Raw genomic sequence first — 17,558 nt, 5'->3', positions numbered from 1 at the left:
AGTAAATAAAACAAATATCAGGTGTGTTACAGGATCACTATTGGGATTACAATATAAAGAATGTGTGGTATTACACAATATGACAGGCAAACTTCATTTGAGCATTTATTCAGACAACAGTGCTTTCCAGAAACTAGTATTAAAGTGACCATTGCCTACACAAGAGCAAAAAGGCACATTTCTCCTGAGTGTACTAAGCAGCTTTGACTACACCCTGACCATGCTTCTGATCTTCAAAACCCAAATGTGTGTAAATATATCATTTACTGTTCAGTAAATGTAAAAAGTAAATATACATTTATTAGTGCAGTAGCACAAGATTAGGTCTTCCCTTTCTTCATCTTCCATCTGTTTCAATTGTCATGGAAAACTTGTGGTCAGGAATATTTCCACCCAGGCATTTGAAATCACACGAAGCTAGTTTTGAATGCAACTGTGAATTAAATTTAGGGGACCAGAAGAAGATGGCAGAGTTGGAGATGCTTTAACAGGTAGGTATTTTCTTACTTAGCAGCACTTCAAACTCTGCTTGGGATATTAAAATGGAGTTTGGTTCTTTCCATCTTCTGCATCAGCAGTAAAAAGGATTCTGTAAGCCAAATTAGGTATTTAAGAACAATTGCACAACATCACTATCCTCTGCAGGTGTGGTGCAAGTACAACTGATCAGGACACAACAGACAATTCTGCTGATAATGTACATAAAGGAATATAATCTCATTTGTCCCTTTAGATGTATTAGCTTCTGGATGTGAGAAGGGTTGAAAGACTGAAATCTGGGGGTTTTAATAACTCAGAGAGAAGATGTGACATCAAAAGATATCAGGATCAAATCTGTTCACATCATTAAAAATCTACATTTAACATAATTTTCCAGATTGCATTACCATTAAAAATTCAGTGGAAGACAAATCTGTGTTTATCATAACGTGGTGCAGGAAACAGAAATGTTTTCAGTTAAAAGTAGGCTAGACTAAACACTTCATCTGTTATAGGAAACAACTGCATTCACCGAAAGTAATGGGCTGGAAGTCTTAAGAAGTCTTTCCCTGAAGCTTCTAATTTAGTAGGCCAGTTCTGAAAATAAAAATAAAAATCAGAGAAACAGAGGCATCACTGAAGTCTAGAAGAATAAGTAAGGCGTCCAGTTACCTGAGACACCCAAATTCCAATTGCAGATGTTCCAGTGATAATTAACCTTACATCCCCAATGTGACTTTCATAGTTTACCTATGGGAGTAATAATAGTTATCCATCTAACACCTAGCAGTGCTGCAGAGATGAAGTTGACAATGTTGGCATGTATTTGAGTGCTATGCATTGTAAGATTTATCAAACTTTCCTAAAAGCGTAAGATAGTGGTAATAAGATTAAAAATTTAAAAAATTTACATGAAAATAGCAAGAAAAAATATCCCCTATATGTATATAAAAAAAATATTTTGCTTTCAGTAACAAAAGCAATCCTCATTCACACTCCACCATCCATATCAATTTAAAAGCTATATATTTATGCAGTGAGTTTAGTTCAGATACATTGTCTAGTTTCCAAGCCCAATTTACAATTTACTTGACAGAGCTGCAGAGGGGTCAAGTGATTTGCACAAAGGTACATAAAAAGTTAGCTGCTCAGCCAAGAGTTAGGATCAATACCTTGACACTTCAATTATTCAAACTGTAAATTATAATGAAATGAGTGGTCCAGCTTGCTTCATCCAAATGTCTACAAATCAATTTGCTACGATTTAAAAAAATCAAGCCTTTTAATACCCATGATGATAGTAATTTTCATCCTGTAGAACACTTGCAAGTATTTTTTAATCCTACTCATTTGAGAATAAAGAATGTAAAGCAACCAAAAGCAAGGTCCAAGCACCTGCAACTCATATATAAAGAAGTAAACTGATCTTTGGCAGGTTATCATCAAAAGAACTTTAACTTGACCTCGAGGAGACAATCCCACTGAAATTTAGCAATAAACAACGAATGCAGGCAGTCAAACATAACTAACAGTGGATTTATGGCAAAAACAAGTCATGCTTTACTAAAATGGCTTATCCAACCTTCAAAGTACACAGCATTTATTATTTTGTTTATGGTTTATTACTGTTTTTGGCCAAGTTTATCAAGTGAAAAATTCACTAAAAGTGAATTAACAAAGTGAATAATAAAAATAATTGGGGGAAGAGAAAGATAAAAGGGAAGAATGTGAAATTTAATGTTATCATAAGTAACTAGTATAAAATTGAGAAATTGCTCCGATGTAAAAATTTGAGAATATTTAAAAACACATTATTGTAAAATGTAAAGTTCTGATTCCTCTACAGTACCACATGCAAAGAAGCTACTTTTCTCTAACTTCCTTGAGTTTTATGCAGTTACAATCTCAGCCAGACAATGCAAGAGCCTAATTTGTCTTCAATATATTATGCTACTACAATATCATGTATTCTCGACTGCCCTATTTGCTTAGATTTAACCTAATTAATAATTTTTTGTATAGATGTCTGTCTTATTGCTGCTTGCTTTAATTCAACTACTTTTATTGAGTGAACACTCTTCAAAGACTTAAAGTCTAGGAACCTTGTAAACACTTGTGTAATCTGTACCCTGCTGGGGCTGGCAGTGGTAATTTGTCAGTTTTATTTGCAGCAGGCTGTTGCTAAACCTTGCCAGAAGTAAATCATCTTTTCGTACTACTGCTTGCTGTTTCAGTTGCAAATGAATCTCATTTCTTAGCTTAACACTCACATCAGGAAAGCTAGAAGATTCCAGGAAAATTTAGAAAACCCTAGAGCCACCTACTGCAAGGCTTATTATGCAGTTTAGCAACTGTTTAAGCTAATACTGAGAAAATAGAGTGAATGGTCTCTGTAGGCAAGTTTGGAGTGCAAGCAGAATGTGTGATTGCAACAGAAAAGCATATTCAAGCCTCAATCTTGTCAACTTAAGCACCACCTGCAGTGACTATGGTGAAACACGGGTGACAACACAGCCTAAGTACATTTAAGAGTATGAGTGCCTAAATGGGAGAGTACTCTTTGCTAAAGCCTATTACCAATAGGCCCCCCCGGTTTTTGTTTTGGTTTTTTAAAGTGAGACCATAAGAAATGCCCTGCTGGGACAGAAATTTATTGTGTCTAGTGGCAACAGAAGATACTTCCTAGGAAAAGCATGAGCACCCATCTACTTTCTGTGGTCAGTCCCATAAAACAACGGTTGCTGTCCAAACTCTGCTGGCTAAAAGGTATATAGGATCCCAAATCCATATCTTATTATAACAGCTCACTATCCATCAGGTAAGGGGCACAAAAATCATTCCTTCCATGTCAGCATCTTCCTGAGACTCAAGTTGGTAAATTTCAAATGAGTCCACGCAGGTGTTTCTATAATAGTGGTAGATATTTCCACTATGATTTTCTATCATGTAATATCACATTATATGTCCTAACATTGCTCATTTTTTACTACTTTATTACCAAATCTTGGCACAACACTGTGTCATGCAAAAGACTGCAAAGAAGTAACAAGCACCTTTATAAAGAACATTAAAACGATATAGTATTGATACAGACAGAGCTATCAATCATACAGCATTGACAACATTTTGAGTCTGCATAAAGCCTATAAAGGAAGAACCGTAAACTATCTTTTCTAAGCTGTTAGTACATTTGATTATTTCACCTATGATTGAACTGCTGCCACTACAGAACCAAAGACTACTTTAGCATTGACTGGCCCAATTCTGTGCGCTCTGGATTCCCTTACCTTGAGTGAGCTAGAGCTTTACTAAGAGTCTTCAGCTCCTTCCCTGTTTCTCTAAATGGGGAGACCCTCTTCACTGGTTCTGGTGGATCAGACTGAAAGTGATCAAATTGAAAATAAATATGACAGTATTAATTAAGAAGAGCTTAGCATAGAGAAGGTATGTGCAGTCTCAGGGTTCAGTTTTAATCACCAAATATTTTCTGAGATGGTCATCTTCTGGGACAGCATTGTGTCATTTCACAAGCATGTAAACAAGTCTTACATGATACTGCTATGCATGCCCATGTGTACCTGTGTTCCAACAGCTTTTAATTTGTGGGCTGACTTTACGTTTGACAGAGATCTTTACAGGCAGTTAAGCACGCATGAGCTTCATTAAACTATGAGACAGGAAGAAGAGATTGCTCAGTGGCCTAGACTTAAGGAATGACTGCTGTGGGTGCTTACGCATTAACAAACTACAAAAAGCATGCATAGGAGAAAAATCTTTTAAAAGTCCCAACCCAGAAAAATTTTCAAATCGGGATCAAAACAAGGAGAATAACATCTGTAAAAAACAAAACAATAAGAAAAGCTCCACAGACATAGCTGGTTTCAGAGCACAGAACATAATGGTTTTATTATTTTCTTTCTCTCATTTTTTAAGAGTGTACAAACCAGGTCAGCAATTTTACGTAGGGGAATTAAAATCACCTACTTAGTATATTGTTCAAAATGCCAGCAATATTTTTTGTTCTGAGTAGCTATGGAACTGAAATACATGGGAGATGAAAGCTTATATTTGTTGTTGAACTAGCCCTGGCTTAGCAGTAGTACCCTTGGGGTTTCCAGAGAACAGCTGCATCAATTTCATAGAATTATGATTGCATGCTGTGCATATGCAGTGTTTTTGCATGTGTTAGGTAATAAAATAGGCAGCTGAGGCAGTGCTCAATGGGCAAAAGGTGCATGGCTAGATTGCTATCCCTTGGGAGGCATAGAGCTGGTGTGCAGAGACTGAGGTGCAGCCCAAGGTATTCCTTGAGGCAGTTCTGTGCATTTCATAAGTATCCTAAGGTGTCCAGAAAAATAAATTCCTGGTAAAGGAAATAAAGAAGATCCTTTATTATGCACCTGGGCAAGTATACAATAGGATCTGTAGAGAAAATGCTTGCCTACGCAAGAGAGGCTGCAACTCTTTACTTCAAATCGTTACGCATATCTGAGTGTACCGTTCTTGGTTGCTGAAACAATTGGTACTCTGTATGGACAACAGCTTCTATGATAGGATTGAGCTGCACACTTCACTCTTTCTTAGTACAATTTTAGCTTTAAGAGAACATTCTGGAAAGTGCAAACAAAAGAAAAGCCTTTTTAATGAGATGTGTAGATAAAAATAGTAATTGTAAAGGAGAACTGAAAAGAGAAAAAACAATAAATGAAGGTGGTTGGTGGAATGTTTCTGGTATTCAAGCCAGAGTGCTTCTGCCAGTAAAACAACTGGCAAGGCTGCACCTTTCAACAGGACTTCCACGGCACATCTTACTTTACAACTTTGTTAGCTTCCAACAAATCTGACTGATTTGAGTTAGATAAAAATGGAAATCGAATATTGTGTTATGATAGGTGAGATGTTACTGGATGCTAAAGTCAGGCTAACACTTGTGCTTGCTTTCTTAAAGAAAAACTAAAAAAAGAATTAAAAAAATCATTAGTGTTAGTTGTCAGTTTTCATATAATTGCAAATGTAGCATCCTTTCTCTTTTGTTTACATTTTATTTTTCTCTTTTAAAAAAAGGTTACAATCTAATCAGCTGCCTGGCATTCAGTTTTGTTCTAAAGAGAAAGGAGATAGATCCGATTTTAAATAAGCTAACAAAGACAACATAACGAAAAAGTAAATCTTTTTGCTGGATTCATAAAATTCAGGTACATTGTTAAATGTGAGAAATTAAAATGTGGTTTAATTCCAACATTTTATTCATATTTACAAGGCCTGAATTGCTTTGGGATAGATAGGCCCGTCATGCAACAATGCAGAGTTAGTATAATTTGTGGCTAAGTACACATCAAAATAGAGCATACACTTGGGTAGTCTTGGATGAATTAGAACAGACTCACCACAGTAACTGTTCTGTGCTGACCAACAACTGTCATTTAAGTAAAATTATCTCCAAGCCTTTCAGTATTTAAAATTGTAGGTTAAAGCCACACCAGGCAAAGGCCGAAAAACCAGGTATAGGCTAGATCTTCAACAATTGTTAATTTGTGCAGCTCTACATAACACACAAAGGAACAGCTCTTTCAGCTTCAGGTTTTTGAGATCTAAGCATGTGCAATATTGACCTATATACTTTAGTAAAAATACAAATTTTTGAAATAAAAAATCATTTTGGATGTATTAGCCATTTTTGTGCTAAATTGTAATGTAGTTTAAAGGTCAGTCTTCTAGAATTGACACATAGAATAACTAACACAGCTAAACTGAATTTTTAGAACACTATTTTTACCAAATTACAATAGAACCCTACATCTCACTTCATCATCAGTGATTTTTTTCTGATAGCTTCAGGAAGAGTTTTATTAGATAAAACCTATGAAATGTTCATCAGTCAGCAGAATGGTGGCTCCTTAGGTACAGTACTCCTTTAAACCTTGAATTCAGCAAACAGACATCTATATGAATAATTAAAACATGGTATTTGTCTGTTGCCTTCTTCAACTCCATCTTGAATCAAAGCTTCACCAGTAGTCTCACCTCTGGATTGAAAGAGCACTTGTTAGTAGTAACCTCAGCCACTTCTTTGGGCGGTTCTTCCTGCACATCTTTTTTCACTGGTTCCTAAGAAATGAACAAAAACATGTAACCATATTTGAAATACTGCCAGTTACCCATACTGTAGCAGGTCATAGTTTTCATAACTAAGTGGTGCAAATAAATTTTTCTACAGAGATGCAAACTAAAGCAAAAATAATGGCTAGTCAATTGTAGAATAACTTAAAATATCAGTAAATAACTTTGGTGCACAAATAGATTCTCATATGAAGTACTGGCTGACAAGCTACTGTGCAAAATGAATACATACTTTCTAAATTACTATGCTTAAATGCTCCAAAAATGTAACTTTTCTCTTGGAAGACTGTTATATAGACTACTGTGCCTAACATAAAAAGAAAATCCAATTTCCAAAACCAGGAATAGAAAATTACTTACCTGTAATTGCTCTTCCCTGAAGATACACACTGTGATAGACCACTATTCTTGGGTCTGTGCTTTCACCCACAAGGAAGGCACAGACTCATAAAAAGCCCTGAAGCCAAGCACAAGCACACTTTTAGAACTCCTTCAACCATCAGTTTAGTCAAGTGGAAGGAAGACATATTCCCTCCTATTAAAAAAAATTGTATAGGTAGATTAATAAAAGACTTCAGATCACTCAGCAGTGTATGGTGCTCAGGCTAAAAGGATATGAAAACACTAATTCCTTTCTGCACTAGTTTTAGATCAAAGAGCTAATTTACTGATTCCAAGCAAAGCAAAGCTGGAGGCCCTAACAAGTTGCATCCATATAGTCAGGGTAGAGCCAATGTACAAAAAAGGCTGCACAGCAGACTCAAAGGTGCAGCTGAAATACTTGCTACGCTGTATAGCTTTTGCACAGCAGAGCAAAGCCTGGAAATATTCAAGTATTAAAAAAAATAATAATTAAGAGCAGAGCATTTTGCTTGTTGGAATCTTGACTTGAGAAGGCACAAAATTCTTCCTGAATTTATGTTCCTATGTAACATTTCAGCAGAACAAAGGTTCAAAGCGTAAGGAAGGGTATTTTCACTCACTGGAGAACTGAAGATACCAATGTTCTAATATAATGACTTAGGCAGCCCACAAACAAGTAGAAAACTTGGGGGTGTGGCGGGTGGGTGTGTGGGGAGCAAACCAAAACCTAATATGGTACTAAGAGCAAAGAAGCTGTAATGGAAAGATTTTCTGCAGCCAGAGTGTAAGGATGAACTAATGAAATGTCAAAGACAAGTCTGAAGGCTCCACTATTTCATGCAATTGGGGCACACTTGACCAAGATTAGTCAGCAGCAGAGACAGATGGCAAATTGACACTGCTCAGGAGCACAAGTCTTATAGAGGGCTACCAACGAACCTCAGAGTCCGCCTCAGTGATTGTGAAAAATTCATGTGATGAACAAGAGAGGAATCATTTTATAGCCTGAGTCAGCACCCATACTTCACCTGTAGGGAATGCTAATCAGAGATTACTGGGGATGAGTATGCATTCGGTATGGAAAATCTGTTACACTGAACTTCAGGGAAAATAAAAATTAAGTATTTGTCATTACATAAATCTAATTATCAATATTTGGTTTATTTTTTCCCAGAGATCAAAGTGTATTTATTTTAACTATTTGTAATAAGCAGCAGATTCTGAATACTAAATATCTTTTGTCTGTGAAAACAGGCTTTCAGAAGTAGACTGGATTTTAGAAATGAGTTGCCAAACAAAACCCTTTTAAAAAAAAAATAAATAATCATTTCCAGCATAAGAAGTCTGAAATATTTGTAACTTCATTCCTATATATTCATGAACAAAAATGATCTATCCAGAACATAAATAATGCTAAAAGACAAATAATTATTTATTTCCTCTGATTTACCCTTCTAAATTTCAGGGTATTCTTAAAGGTAGAAAGGTGCCAGATGGACAGAACAGAAGACTTTGTAGGTGAAACACCTTCAGAGAAGCTGGCTCAGAAGCAGTTTGGTTTTACATTTGGAAAAGTTTTCATATTTGGGGCAATATTTAACTTGTATCAGGGCACGTGTTTTTTTGAGAGTACAATGAAAAATCCAAGAAATTCTAAGCATTTGGATATCCTTGAATCCTCTTTCTCCTTTTCTGTTACTATTTCCATATGGCTATCTTCCCTGCATTGCATGTCTATTTGTAATCTGTAATGCTAACTACCACACCATCAACCCATAACACAAGAAGCAACAAAACCCCAAACTAAACTTGTGTCAGTTTTCTCATCATCTCTGCTCTGGGAATAGCATGCAGCAGACTGATGCTGGTGGAACTTTTTTTTTAATTGCACACATAATCTTTATTTAAAGAGAAAGCTAGAAGAAATTTGATTTGGACTTGGAGCAGAAGCATTTTACACTCCAGGAACTGCAGAATTTCCAGTCTGCTTTGCTCCTAACACTGTTTTTTTTCCCAGAAACAGCAAAACGTTGACAACAGCCAAGTGCCACTGCTTTTACAGCTGGCAATACCCGAGTGACATGATTAAAACTAATTAGAGTCTCTCAGTATAACTTACTATTCAAGGGAAGAAAGAGTGGTGGAATGTAGACCTAAGGTTTCAATGGCTTGAAAGTGCCAGTACACTGACCACCAGTATAGGGTCTGGAGCCATTTAGCTATATTCAAGTGTCTAATGCCACAGAGCACTGAAGAAAAGTTTTCTCAGATGCAACATTTCCCTTCACCCTACCTCTGGCCAGCCAGCTCTGCCTGTTCATGAGGAAAGGAAAAAGAGCTGTGAACCTACCTAACCTTTGCACAGTTGCTGGGGGGGGGAGGTATCACAAACACCACCCCCTCCACTCAGGCACTGATAATGTGATTCAATCAGCCTTATCATAGAAACAGAAGGGAATAGCTTCCTTTCCTACAACATTATCTTTCATTACAATGTCAAGTATTGAAAAGGTGCAATCTGCGCTTAAAACAGTAACAGTACATAATTATAGAGAAGTAGAAGTCAATTTGCAGTGCAGATATAAAAAAATGAAAGACGACAATACTGGTGTGTCTAATTTGTTAAACTCAACAATATATCATAATGACAATCTGAGTTTGGGTGTTGTTTGTTGTGTTTTTTTTTAATGTTTCCAACTTATGATGATTTTCATCATAGTTCATCTAATTTGCTTTTAAGCCATCAAAAGGCCTGCTTCAGTGATCATTTCCTGCTTTCATTATAGTGAAGTAACAAAATCTCATACAACTCCATATGTAAGAAACAATAATTTAAAAAAAAAAAAACCACAACAAAATTATGAAGTAATATATGAAACATCATCTTAAAGTGAGATTACATGAGGAAATGACCGAAAAGTTTTCCATGAAAATCATTACGGTTATTTTTCTTGAGACCACATCCAGCAGCTCTAGGTAAAACGAACTACAGCCATACTGCGGTAGGTGGAGCTCGATGCCACCTGATTGTCTACAGTGGACCTGGAGGCAATCCCTTTCAGTGCTACTACCACAGGTGGCTAATGGCACACAGGAAGCCCTGGCATTCCTGCTTACTGCCTTAGACAGCTCTTTGTGTGTCCCCTTCATCTTTAGAAAGAAAATTGAAGGCTCTTAAAGTATTTTTGGATTAACAAATTCTTCTGAATAGCTTGTTTCAGTAGAAAACCACCTCCTGCAGACTCTAGATTTTAACCTAACAATTCCCAAATACTTCCACTTACTCTTCTAAATAATTCTGGAGATTAAAAATTGTTCAACTCTCACAAATCCTTCCTTTTATTAAACATTCCCTCCATTTCAAACACCTGTCATCTTTGCAGATGTCATTCTGTAAGTCTTGAGAATTTCCAGCTTTCTTATCCAAATCTTTTTGTGGAAATAGCCTGAGTTGGTGGTCTATCTGCCAGCTACAGATGGAGAATTGAGGAACAATAAGCATGCTTTTAGGTTGTACATTTTCAATTTTTTTTTTTGTTGTTTGTTTAAGCTGGTGGAAGAACCTTGTTTCCTTTGCAATTCCTGAAGTTTTTTCATTCTGGGTAACTCATTAAGTTTATACATTGTTGTCAAAAATAGCAGATTGACACACCTATTGCACTCTTCTTTCTTCTAATATGTCACTTGAATAGGAGCATTATGATTACATTTGCAAACTGTGAATGTGTTTTGATGAAAATAAATCAGCACAGCCTCATCACAAGGCAAAATTTAGTCATCCAAATGCAAGACTGACCTGGTGAAATATATTTTTTAATTTTACAAAAATGTTTAGAAAGCTTTTGGGAAGCACTACATATAGAGATGACTACTTCTGCAAGTGGGATTCTAAATGTTGAATTTTAAAGGTAGTATTCTAGCCAAGTACTCAGGATTTCCCCCCCCCCCCCCCCGTTTCTTCTTTTAATGCTGCTGCTCAATACTGACCCTTTCTGCCCTTTCACTAGAATGTGGGAACATGGAACAGACATCAGGACCAAAAGAGAATTTTCAATTAAACACAAGAAGCTCCAAGGCAAAGGACTTCACTAAGAATATATTGTAGAAAATTAAGATTTCTTTAAGAGTAACGCTATTTTAGTGCTTCAGCCTGAAAAAAAAAGCCACAACTAAATCTGCAGATATAAATATATATCAGCATCAAAGACAAGATACCTGATTTGTTAAGGTTGTGCTGTACCATATCAATAATGCAAAGCACTTTGCAGTTGAAAATCTCTGTTGCCAAGGAGAGCACTTGATAGGAGCTACTGCAGCAGCTTCCATTTCTTGGTCTCTGGTCAGAAATGGTCCAAATATCAATGGAAAGGGGCATTCATTCCACTGTTTTACCATGGGTAGTTTTAATGAGCGAGGGAGTTCCAGTCCTGTTAGGTCTTCTACGCTCCAATGAACACATTACTGTCAATATAGACATATCAGGAAAATGGAAGGAGACAGCTGAAAAGTGAGAGAGCGGTTGTCTACTAGTGAAGGCATGAGAATGAAATTCGGAATAAGTAGATTTAATTTCACCTCTGTCAGAAATTTCCTCTGACATGCTAAATAAACATTTAACACCTCATCCCAGCTAGCAGAACCTTTTTTTTTTTTTTTTTAAACACTACAATGAATTTTAGTACAAACTCCACAGCTCATTGTGCCTCTACTCCCCATGTCTGAAATGGGAAAAAATAACACTTCTCTTTCACTAACATCTGTGAAGTGTTCAGATATTATAGTGATGGAACGCCTATGTACAGAAAAACTGTTATTTTCACAACAAAGCCAGCTCAAATAGCTTGGTATTGTTTATTTCATCAATTTCCCTTCTTTTCTTGTATTTTCCGGGGAAATCCTCTTTTTATTTTCTTGTCTCCAAAGAACACTTACCTAATTCTGATAACTTTAGTAAGTTTTGTAAAATAATTGGATCAAATTAAGCTCAGTTGTACTACCATTGTTACCAGTGCATTTATCCCACCGTCACTTTTAACCCCTACATTATTTGAGCTGCCATCTTTATCGTCTCCATGAACTCTTCTCATTAAGATGATTTGAAAATTTTGAAATGTGCCATTGGAAATCAATGTAAATAAGCAAGCAAAAAAAAAAATTATCACCTCTGTATGACATCTTTCTATACTGCTTGTATTTCTGTCTTCTGTTTCTCTCATTTACATGGTCTCTGGGCAACGTGCCAGCAATTTAGGTACATAAAACACTCCCAAAGCCTTTTATTCACATTTTTGGTTGCATACTGGCAATGATAATATTACTCAGCTTTAGCTAATGTTTTCTAGATATTTCCCCCTACTGATGTCAGAACTACAAATGTCCTTGCTAAATCTTCTTCCAGAAGACCAAGTGTCCCAAAGGCATTTTGGATTACCAAAAATCCATTCTACTACAAATTAATGTAATCTGTGTTAAACTGAAAAAAGAAAATCCTTTTGCACCACAGTAGTGCTCACTTCCTTCCTGCATTTAGCAGAGTTTAAAGTAGATTACAAGAGTACTGAAAAGAACCCTTTAGGCACAAAGGACACTCAGAAAGCAGAAACATCTATAAACACCTCTAAAAAATTAGTTTCTTACTTCTGCTAGTCTAACACAGGATTTCTTATTGGAATGCTATGCTAAAAACATGAAAGTTCATGAACCAAGGCAGGAGTACCTAATAAAATTATCAGATCAATATCTGCTACAGCACAGACTCTCTATTCAATCCAAAAGTAACAAGCAAAAAAAGAACATGCTATTCTGTTTTATTTCATAGTGAGAACAAAGTTAATTTGAGAAGGAGTTGGGGGAAGACACAGCTGGAGAGCAGAGTTACCAGCCTCAGGAAATTCAAGGAAATGTAATTGAGAACAAATTATCTCTTTAATTACTTTTGACCAAATCAATAAAAACCATGGAATAAAAAGCATGATGACTGCCACCTGGTAGAGGACAAAGGACACCAAAGTTGAAAATTACCACAAAACCAGAACACAGCCACGTTAAGAACAATAAAAGCACTTCTCTTACAGAAGAAAAAAAGAGAGGGTGAACGATATTAGTTCAATAAACAAGCAGTGCATGCAGAAGTTAATGGCTGGTTTTGGCCACTGCTCACTGTTCTCAGCTGTAAAGATTGTTAACTCTTTACTATGTTGTTTGAATTTCAAATTGTCCCATCATTACTCAGGGATCAGAAAAAAAATACCCCAAATGCCAAGACATCCTGTTTCCTTCTGAACTTCCATAATTTCTCCCATGCTGACTTTTATTTACTAAACACCTATCTAGGAATTATTTATTATTTAAGGCACAGCACTTATTCTTGTCAGTGTGTTAATAAAACAGAGCAAGATCTTACCCCTCTCCTTTGGCTTCATTCCCAGATATGAGTAGTAATACTCACATCTGGAGGTCACAAATGTGTAGCTAAGCTCTGAGTGTGATGGATGGGACAGTCTTCTGGTTAGGCAGAGATGGAGGGACTACAGGGGCTACAACAGCATCCAGTAGCAGTGAAGACTCCGAAGTCTATCTATCTATAATACTTACATGGTCCCCATTACTGTAGTAGTTTAGCAGTTTACCACCTTTAAGCCATCAATCCTCACAACATTCTTGTCAAATAGGAGTGTGGTATTATCCTCTTTGTATATATGAAGAATGAAGGTAGAACGAGATAAGTGACTTGTTCTGGTCACATACAACGTATACAAGAAGAGAGGGGTATTGAAAGCAGGTCTGTGAAGCCAAAAGCTTGCATCTTAGTCCGGAAGTCCCAGATCCCCTTCCACAGTCTGAATCCTACAGCATTTGTCAGTGTCACTGAAGAACATTGAAGGAGGCAAATTTCTGAACCTCCTCCTTTCTTCTCAACCATGTTTTAGTTTAACATTCCACAGCTGTTCTTCATAGGGATGCTGAGCACTGAAGTTTAAGTGGATTTCAGATGTGCTGTTGACACCTTGCCCTCTGCCTTTTTCTGTCTTATCGCAACTCCTCATGGTCCTTAAGATCTTCAGTTTCAAACAGTTCCTTTAAAAGTCTTGGCATTTATATGTAAGCAGGACAATCTGTTTATGGGCTGAGTAAAAGAAATTTCACTCTAAAGTGACCTTTGCTTGCATTTTTTCTTGGAGGAAAGCAGAGTGGCTATTTTCAATCTCCAGAATTCTGCATCTAGATTCATAGCAAGTATGCTGGGATGACTGGCTCAACCGACCCATTAGCAAACCCTTCACAAGGTGTCTGACAGTGATTATCTGCTTTATCCTGTTTCGCAGTAGAGCCAGTTTAGCTCGAGATTAAATTCTACTTTCTAGTAGAAACTAAGTTGCACAGCACCAAGGAAGTAGCATCAAGGTAGCCTGTAGCTAAGCACTAATTTTTCTAGGACATTCCTCTGCTGCTTTCTCGCAGGATCTTATAGTTAGGAGTTACTTCAGCTGGCAATGGCAAAAGACTGCAAAATACTAAACTGGATCAAGAGCCTGAGACAAAGTACACCACTGTGTAATAATCTTCACACCAACCTGTGCTGTCTATATAGCTTAAACGTTTCACAGAAGTAAAATTAGAATTAGCAAAAACAGAGGCCTTAAAACCAAATAGTTCTTTACCTTACAAAAAAGGTAAAGAAATTAGGCGGTTTAGGAAGATGTCAATATCTCATTGATTTTTAAGCGATAAACTGTCTTTTTGAGATACACTCTTTCCCTAGCAGTAGCTAATTCCTTCTTCCTCTCCTGCCCAGCTTATACCTTAAACTCAAGTACTGACTAAGTCCTTCACACAGGGGTAGTATATCATCCCAGTCCCACCAATGCTGGTTATGTGTAACCTCTACACAACAGACAGAAAAGACAGGATGGCGATGAAGGATCAATCCAGCAAATGCAGTGCCTTTGCTCTCTAAAACCACAACCATGTTAGCTAGAATTTCAAAATTATTGAAAATTCAATATTACAACACAATTTCCTCCCCAGCAATATATGTCTTATAGTTTTTGAATAGGTCTTATTAAAGTGCACACATGCCTAAAAAGTTATTTACTTTTTCAGTGGAACAGAGGTGACTTCTACTAAAAGTACGATCATTGGCCCAGGAAAAAAAAAAATCCCAGAAAGATGAGCTACTTCCTATTTCACTGTCAGACCTACAATGGAAAAAAATTTCAAGTGACAATATAATGCAGACAATGCAGTGAGATATGCTATTATAGCCCGAGGTAAACGAAACTGGCTTTGGAGTCTTTTTTTCTTGTCAGTTGCTGTAGCCCACTTAACAAATAAATGGATTTTGGGCCAAAACCATTATCATCACTGCATCTATTCCCGCAGAAACGCATTCTCTGAGGGAGAGAGGTCCTGAGGTCCTGGGAGCAAACATGCACCACTCCTACTGGTTTTGTTGATAAACAGAAAATAACATTCTGCAAAGACTGTTAAGCAAGCATTTTTCATAAGATCTAAAATAATTTGAAACCCCAACAACAACAACAAAAAACCACATTAAAAAATACAATATAACAGGCTTCCTGGCACAAATTTCTCAAACAACAGCTGGCCAAGAATGCCAGACTCACAGGAAAGAAAGAGCTGGCCGTGCTTTCTAAAGGACATTATTTCAAACAAACTAGATCTCAGAACTCCCTTGATCTTAAGAAAGCAGAAAAATCTTTTTAGTTGGCATAGGGACAGCAAAACTATTGGTAGAATGAACAACTAATTATGGTTAAACTCACCTCTGGAAGGAATTGGGGATGCATAAGCAAGCCCAGCTTTGCCTTGTAAACAGAATACACAGCGGATCAGTCCCAAGAACTTCTATCTCAAGCTCCAAGACCCTTACTTCCATAAATTTTTAGAAAACCTCTCTCATGACAGAAAGTCGAGTTCAAAACTATCAGCTTTATGTGGGCAATCTTGCTTTACTGATGTCTCAGAACACCTGATAGCTTACATTAGTAAGGTTGGTTTATTAGAATTCATTGCATCCACCTGTATTTGAGTTTTTTAAAGAAAGGAGGGGGGAAGAGAAAGGGCTTAGAGAATTTTCCTGGTACTTAGAGTCAAATTACTAGCTGTTAAGTTCCTAATTACATGAGCTAGCTTTGTGTCTACCCAGCACTTATTTCTAGAATGTCTCAACCTGATGAGGTATGCTTATTTTTTTCCACATAGACAAAGCCAGTCAAAGTCTGGAAGCCATCTGACATGAACAATGATTTGTTAGAAGCCTCACAGCGGACTAAGCTCTGATCTCTGGGCAGCCAGACCTAGAAGTGGTTCACGCCCTGTATATAAGGACAAGGTGATTTTCAGAAATAGTTCTTAAGGAGGATGGGCAGGACCAATGAAGGCTGGGAACAGCAATATCATGGAAAACCACACCTTTATTTGATTAAACGTCTTAGCTTCCAGAGCTCTATGACCCTGGTTGCTCAGACATCTGCAAAACTTCACACTTTACAGTCAAACAAACATTTATTTTGATACAAAGTACTAAAGTAAAAGTGGTACAAAATGTATCCATCATTTCCATGATTAAAATTGGTTACTCTCAGTAGGTGCTTGTGTGTGAGCAACTGAAGAGCTAGAACTGCAATAACCAGAGGTCTAAAACACTATAATTGACTGTCATTCAGATTGCATGACCCTATTTGTTTGCAAGGAATATGCTAAAATGTGTTTTACATGATTCTTCTCTAGAGAAAAGCTGTGAATAACTGGAATAGCCATGGTGATTTTTGCTTGTATTTTTATACTTGCAGGACACAAAAATAAGCCAATAATCTTAATCTCTATCCTAGGCTTTACTTTGTCCTTGGCATAGTAAAAAGAATGGACACTACTGAACCACTTTCACAGTAAAACTTTAAAAGGTCTCTTAGTAACGAACTTTCTTCCTATGCTGAAGACTGAGGGTTTCCTATTCAGGTTTGTGCAGAAGAGATCTATCTTTGACTTCTCCAATCATAGATCATTTGATTTGCTCAAAACTAAGCTGAGCAGCATTCAGTCACATCAACACACATACTTACCAAAGCCCTGTTGCAGCAGACAATTTATTTGGTCCATATACCTAGTTTGGTAAGAAGCTATAAAGTCTAGCATAGTCTTAATCAGTGTGAAGGTTAAAGGTCTGAGGAGTCTTAGGGATATGTCAAGAATCTAATTTCGGGACAATCCATATGGATAGTCTAGAATTAGCTGTGGGACTATGACACATTCTAGAGAAATAGCAGTGTTTTAGGTTTAGGATAAATGCTTAAGCTAATGTGTTCTGTTTCATAGCTCTGGGTTTTTTGCTGAGTAATATCTAAACCTTATGTAACAGGAACCTGAAGGTGTTGGAAAGACTAGACAGCAATATTGTGATTGGAGAAGAAAATGTCAAATGTATAGGTAAAGAGTAAGCCTGTGCTTGTTAGAGCAATTGTTTCACTTGTATCTTCCTAGCTCACTAGTGGCACTCTAAATGTTGTTATTCTGAGATCACAATGACTCATGTTTCTGTGGAAGAAAACAATGGAAAGCCAACATTAACAGAA

The 17,558-nt window shown here is 36.9% G+C and overlaps 1 protein-coding gene across 1 annotated transcript in view; it reads right to left on the bottom strand.

Annotated features, from left to right (window-relative positions):
• Positions 1 to 17,558, bottom strand: part of CCDC60 (coiled-coil domain containing 60) — a 64,543-nt gene that overhangs the window by 31,205 nt on the left and 15,780 nt on the right. Inside the window, exons 2-3 of the mRNA XM_049805537.1 lie at positions 6,507 to 6,588; positions 3,768 to 3,876 (exon numbers count right to left, since the gene is read on the bottom strand). Coding sequence (XP_049661494.1) covers positions 3,768 to 3,876; positions 6,507 to 6,588 — 191 coding nt within the window. The remainder of the gene's footprint in view (positions 1 to 3,767; positions 3,877 to 6,506; positions 6,589 to 17,558) is intronic.

This window comes from Accipiter gentilis, chromosome 7 (genome assembly GCF_929443795.1).
Source record: "Accipiter gentilis chromosome 7, bAccGen1.1, whole genome shotgun sequence".
NCBI classification, from domain to species: domain Eukaryota; kingdom Metazoa; phylum Chordata; class Aves; order Accipitriformes; family Accipitridae; genus Astur; species Astur gentilis.
The sequence above is the reverse complement of the archived record's forward strand: the minus strand, read 5'-3'. Positions and strand labels throughout refer to the sequence as shown.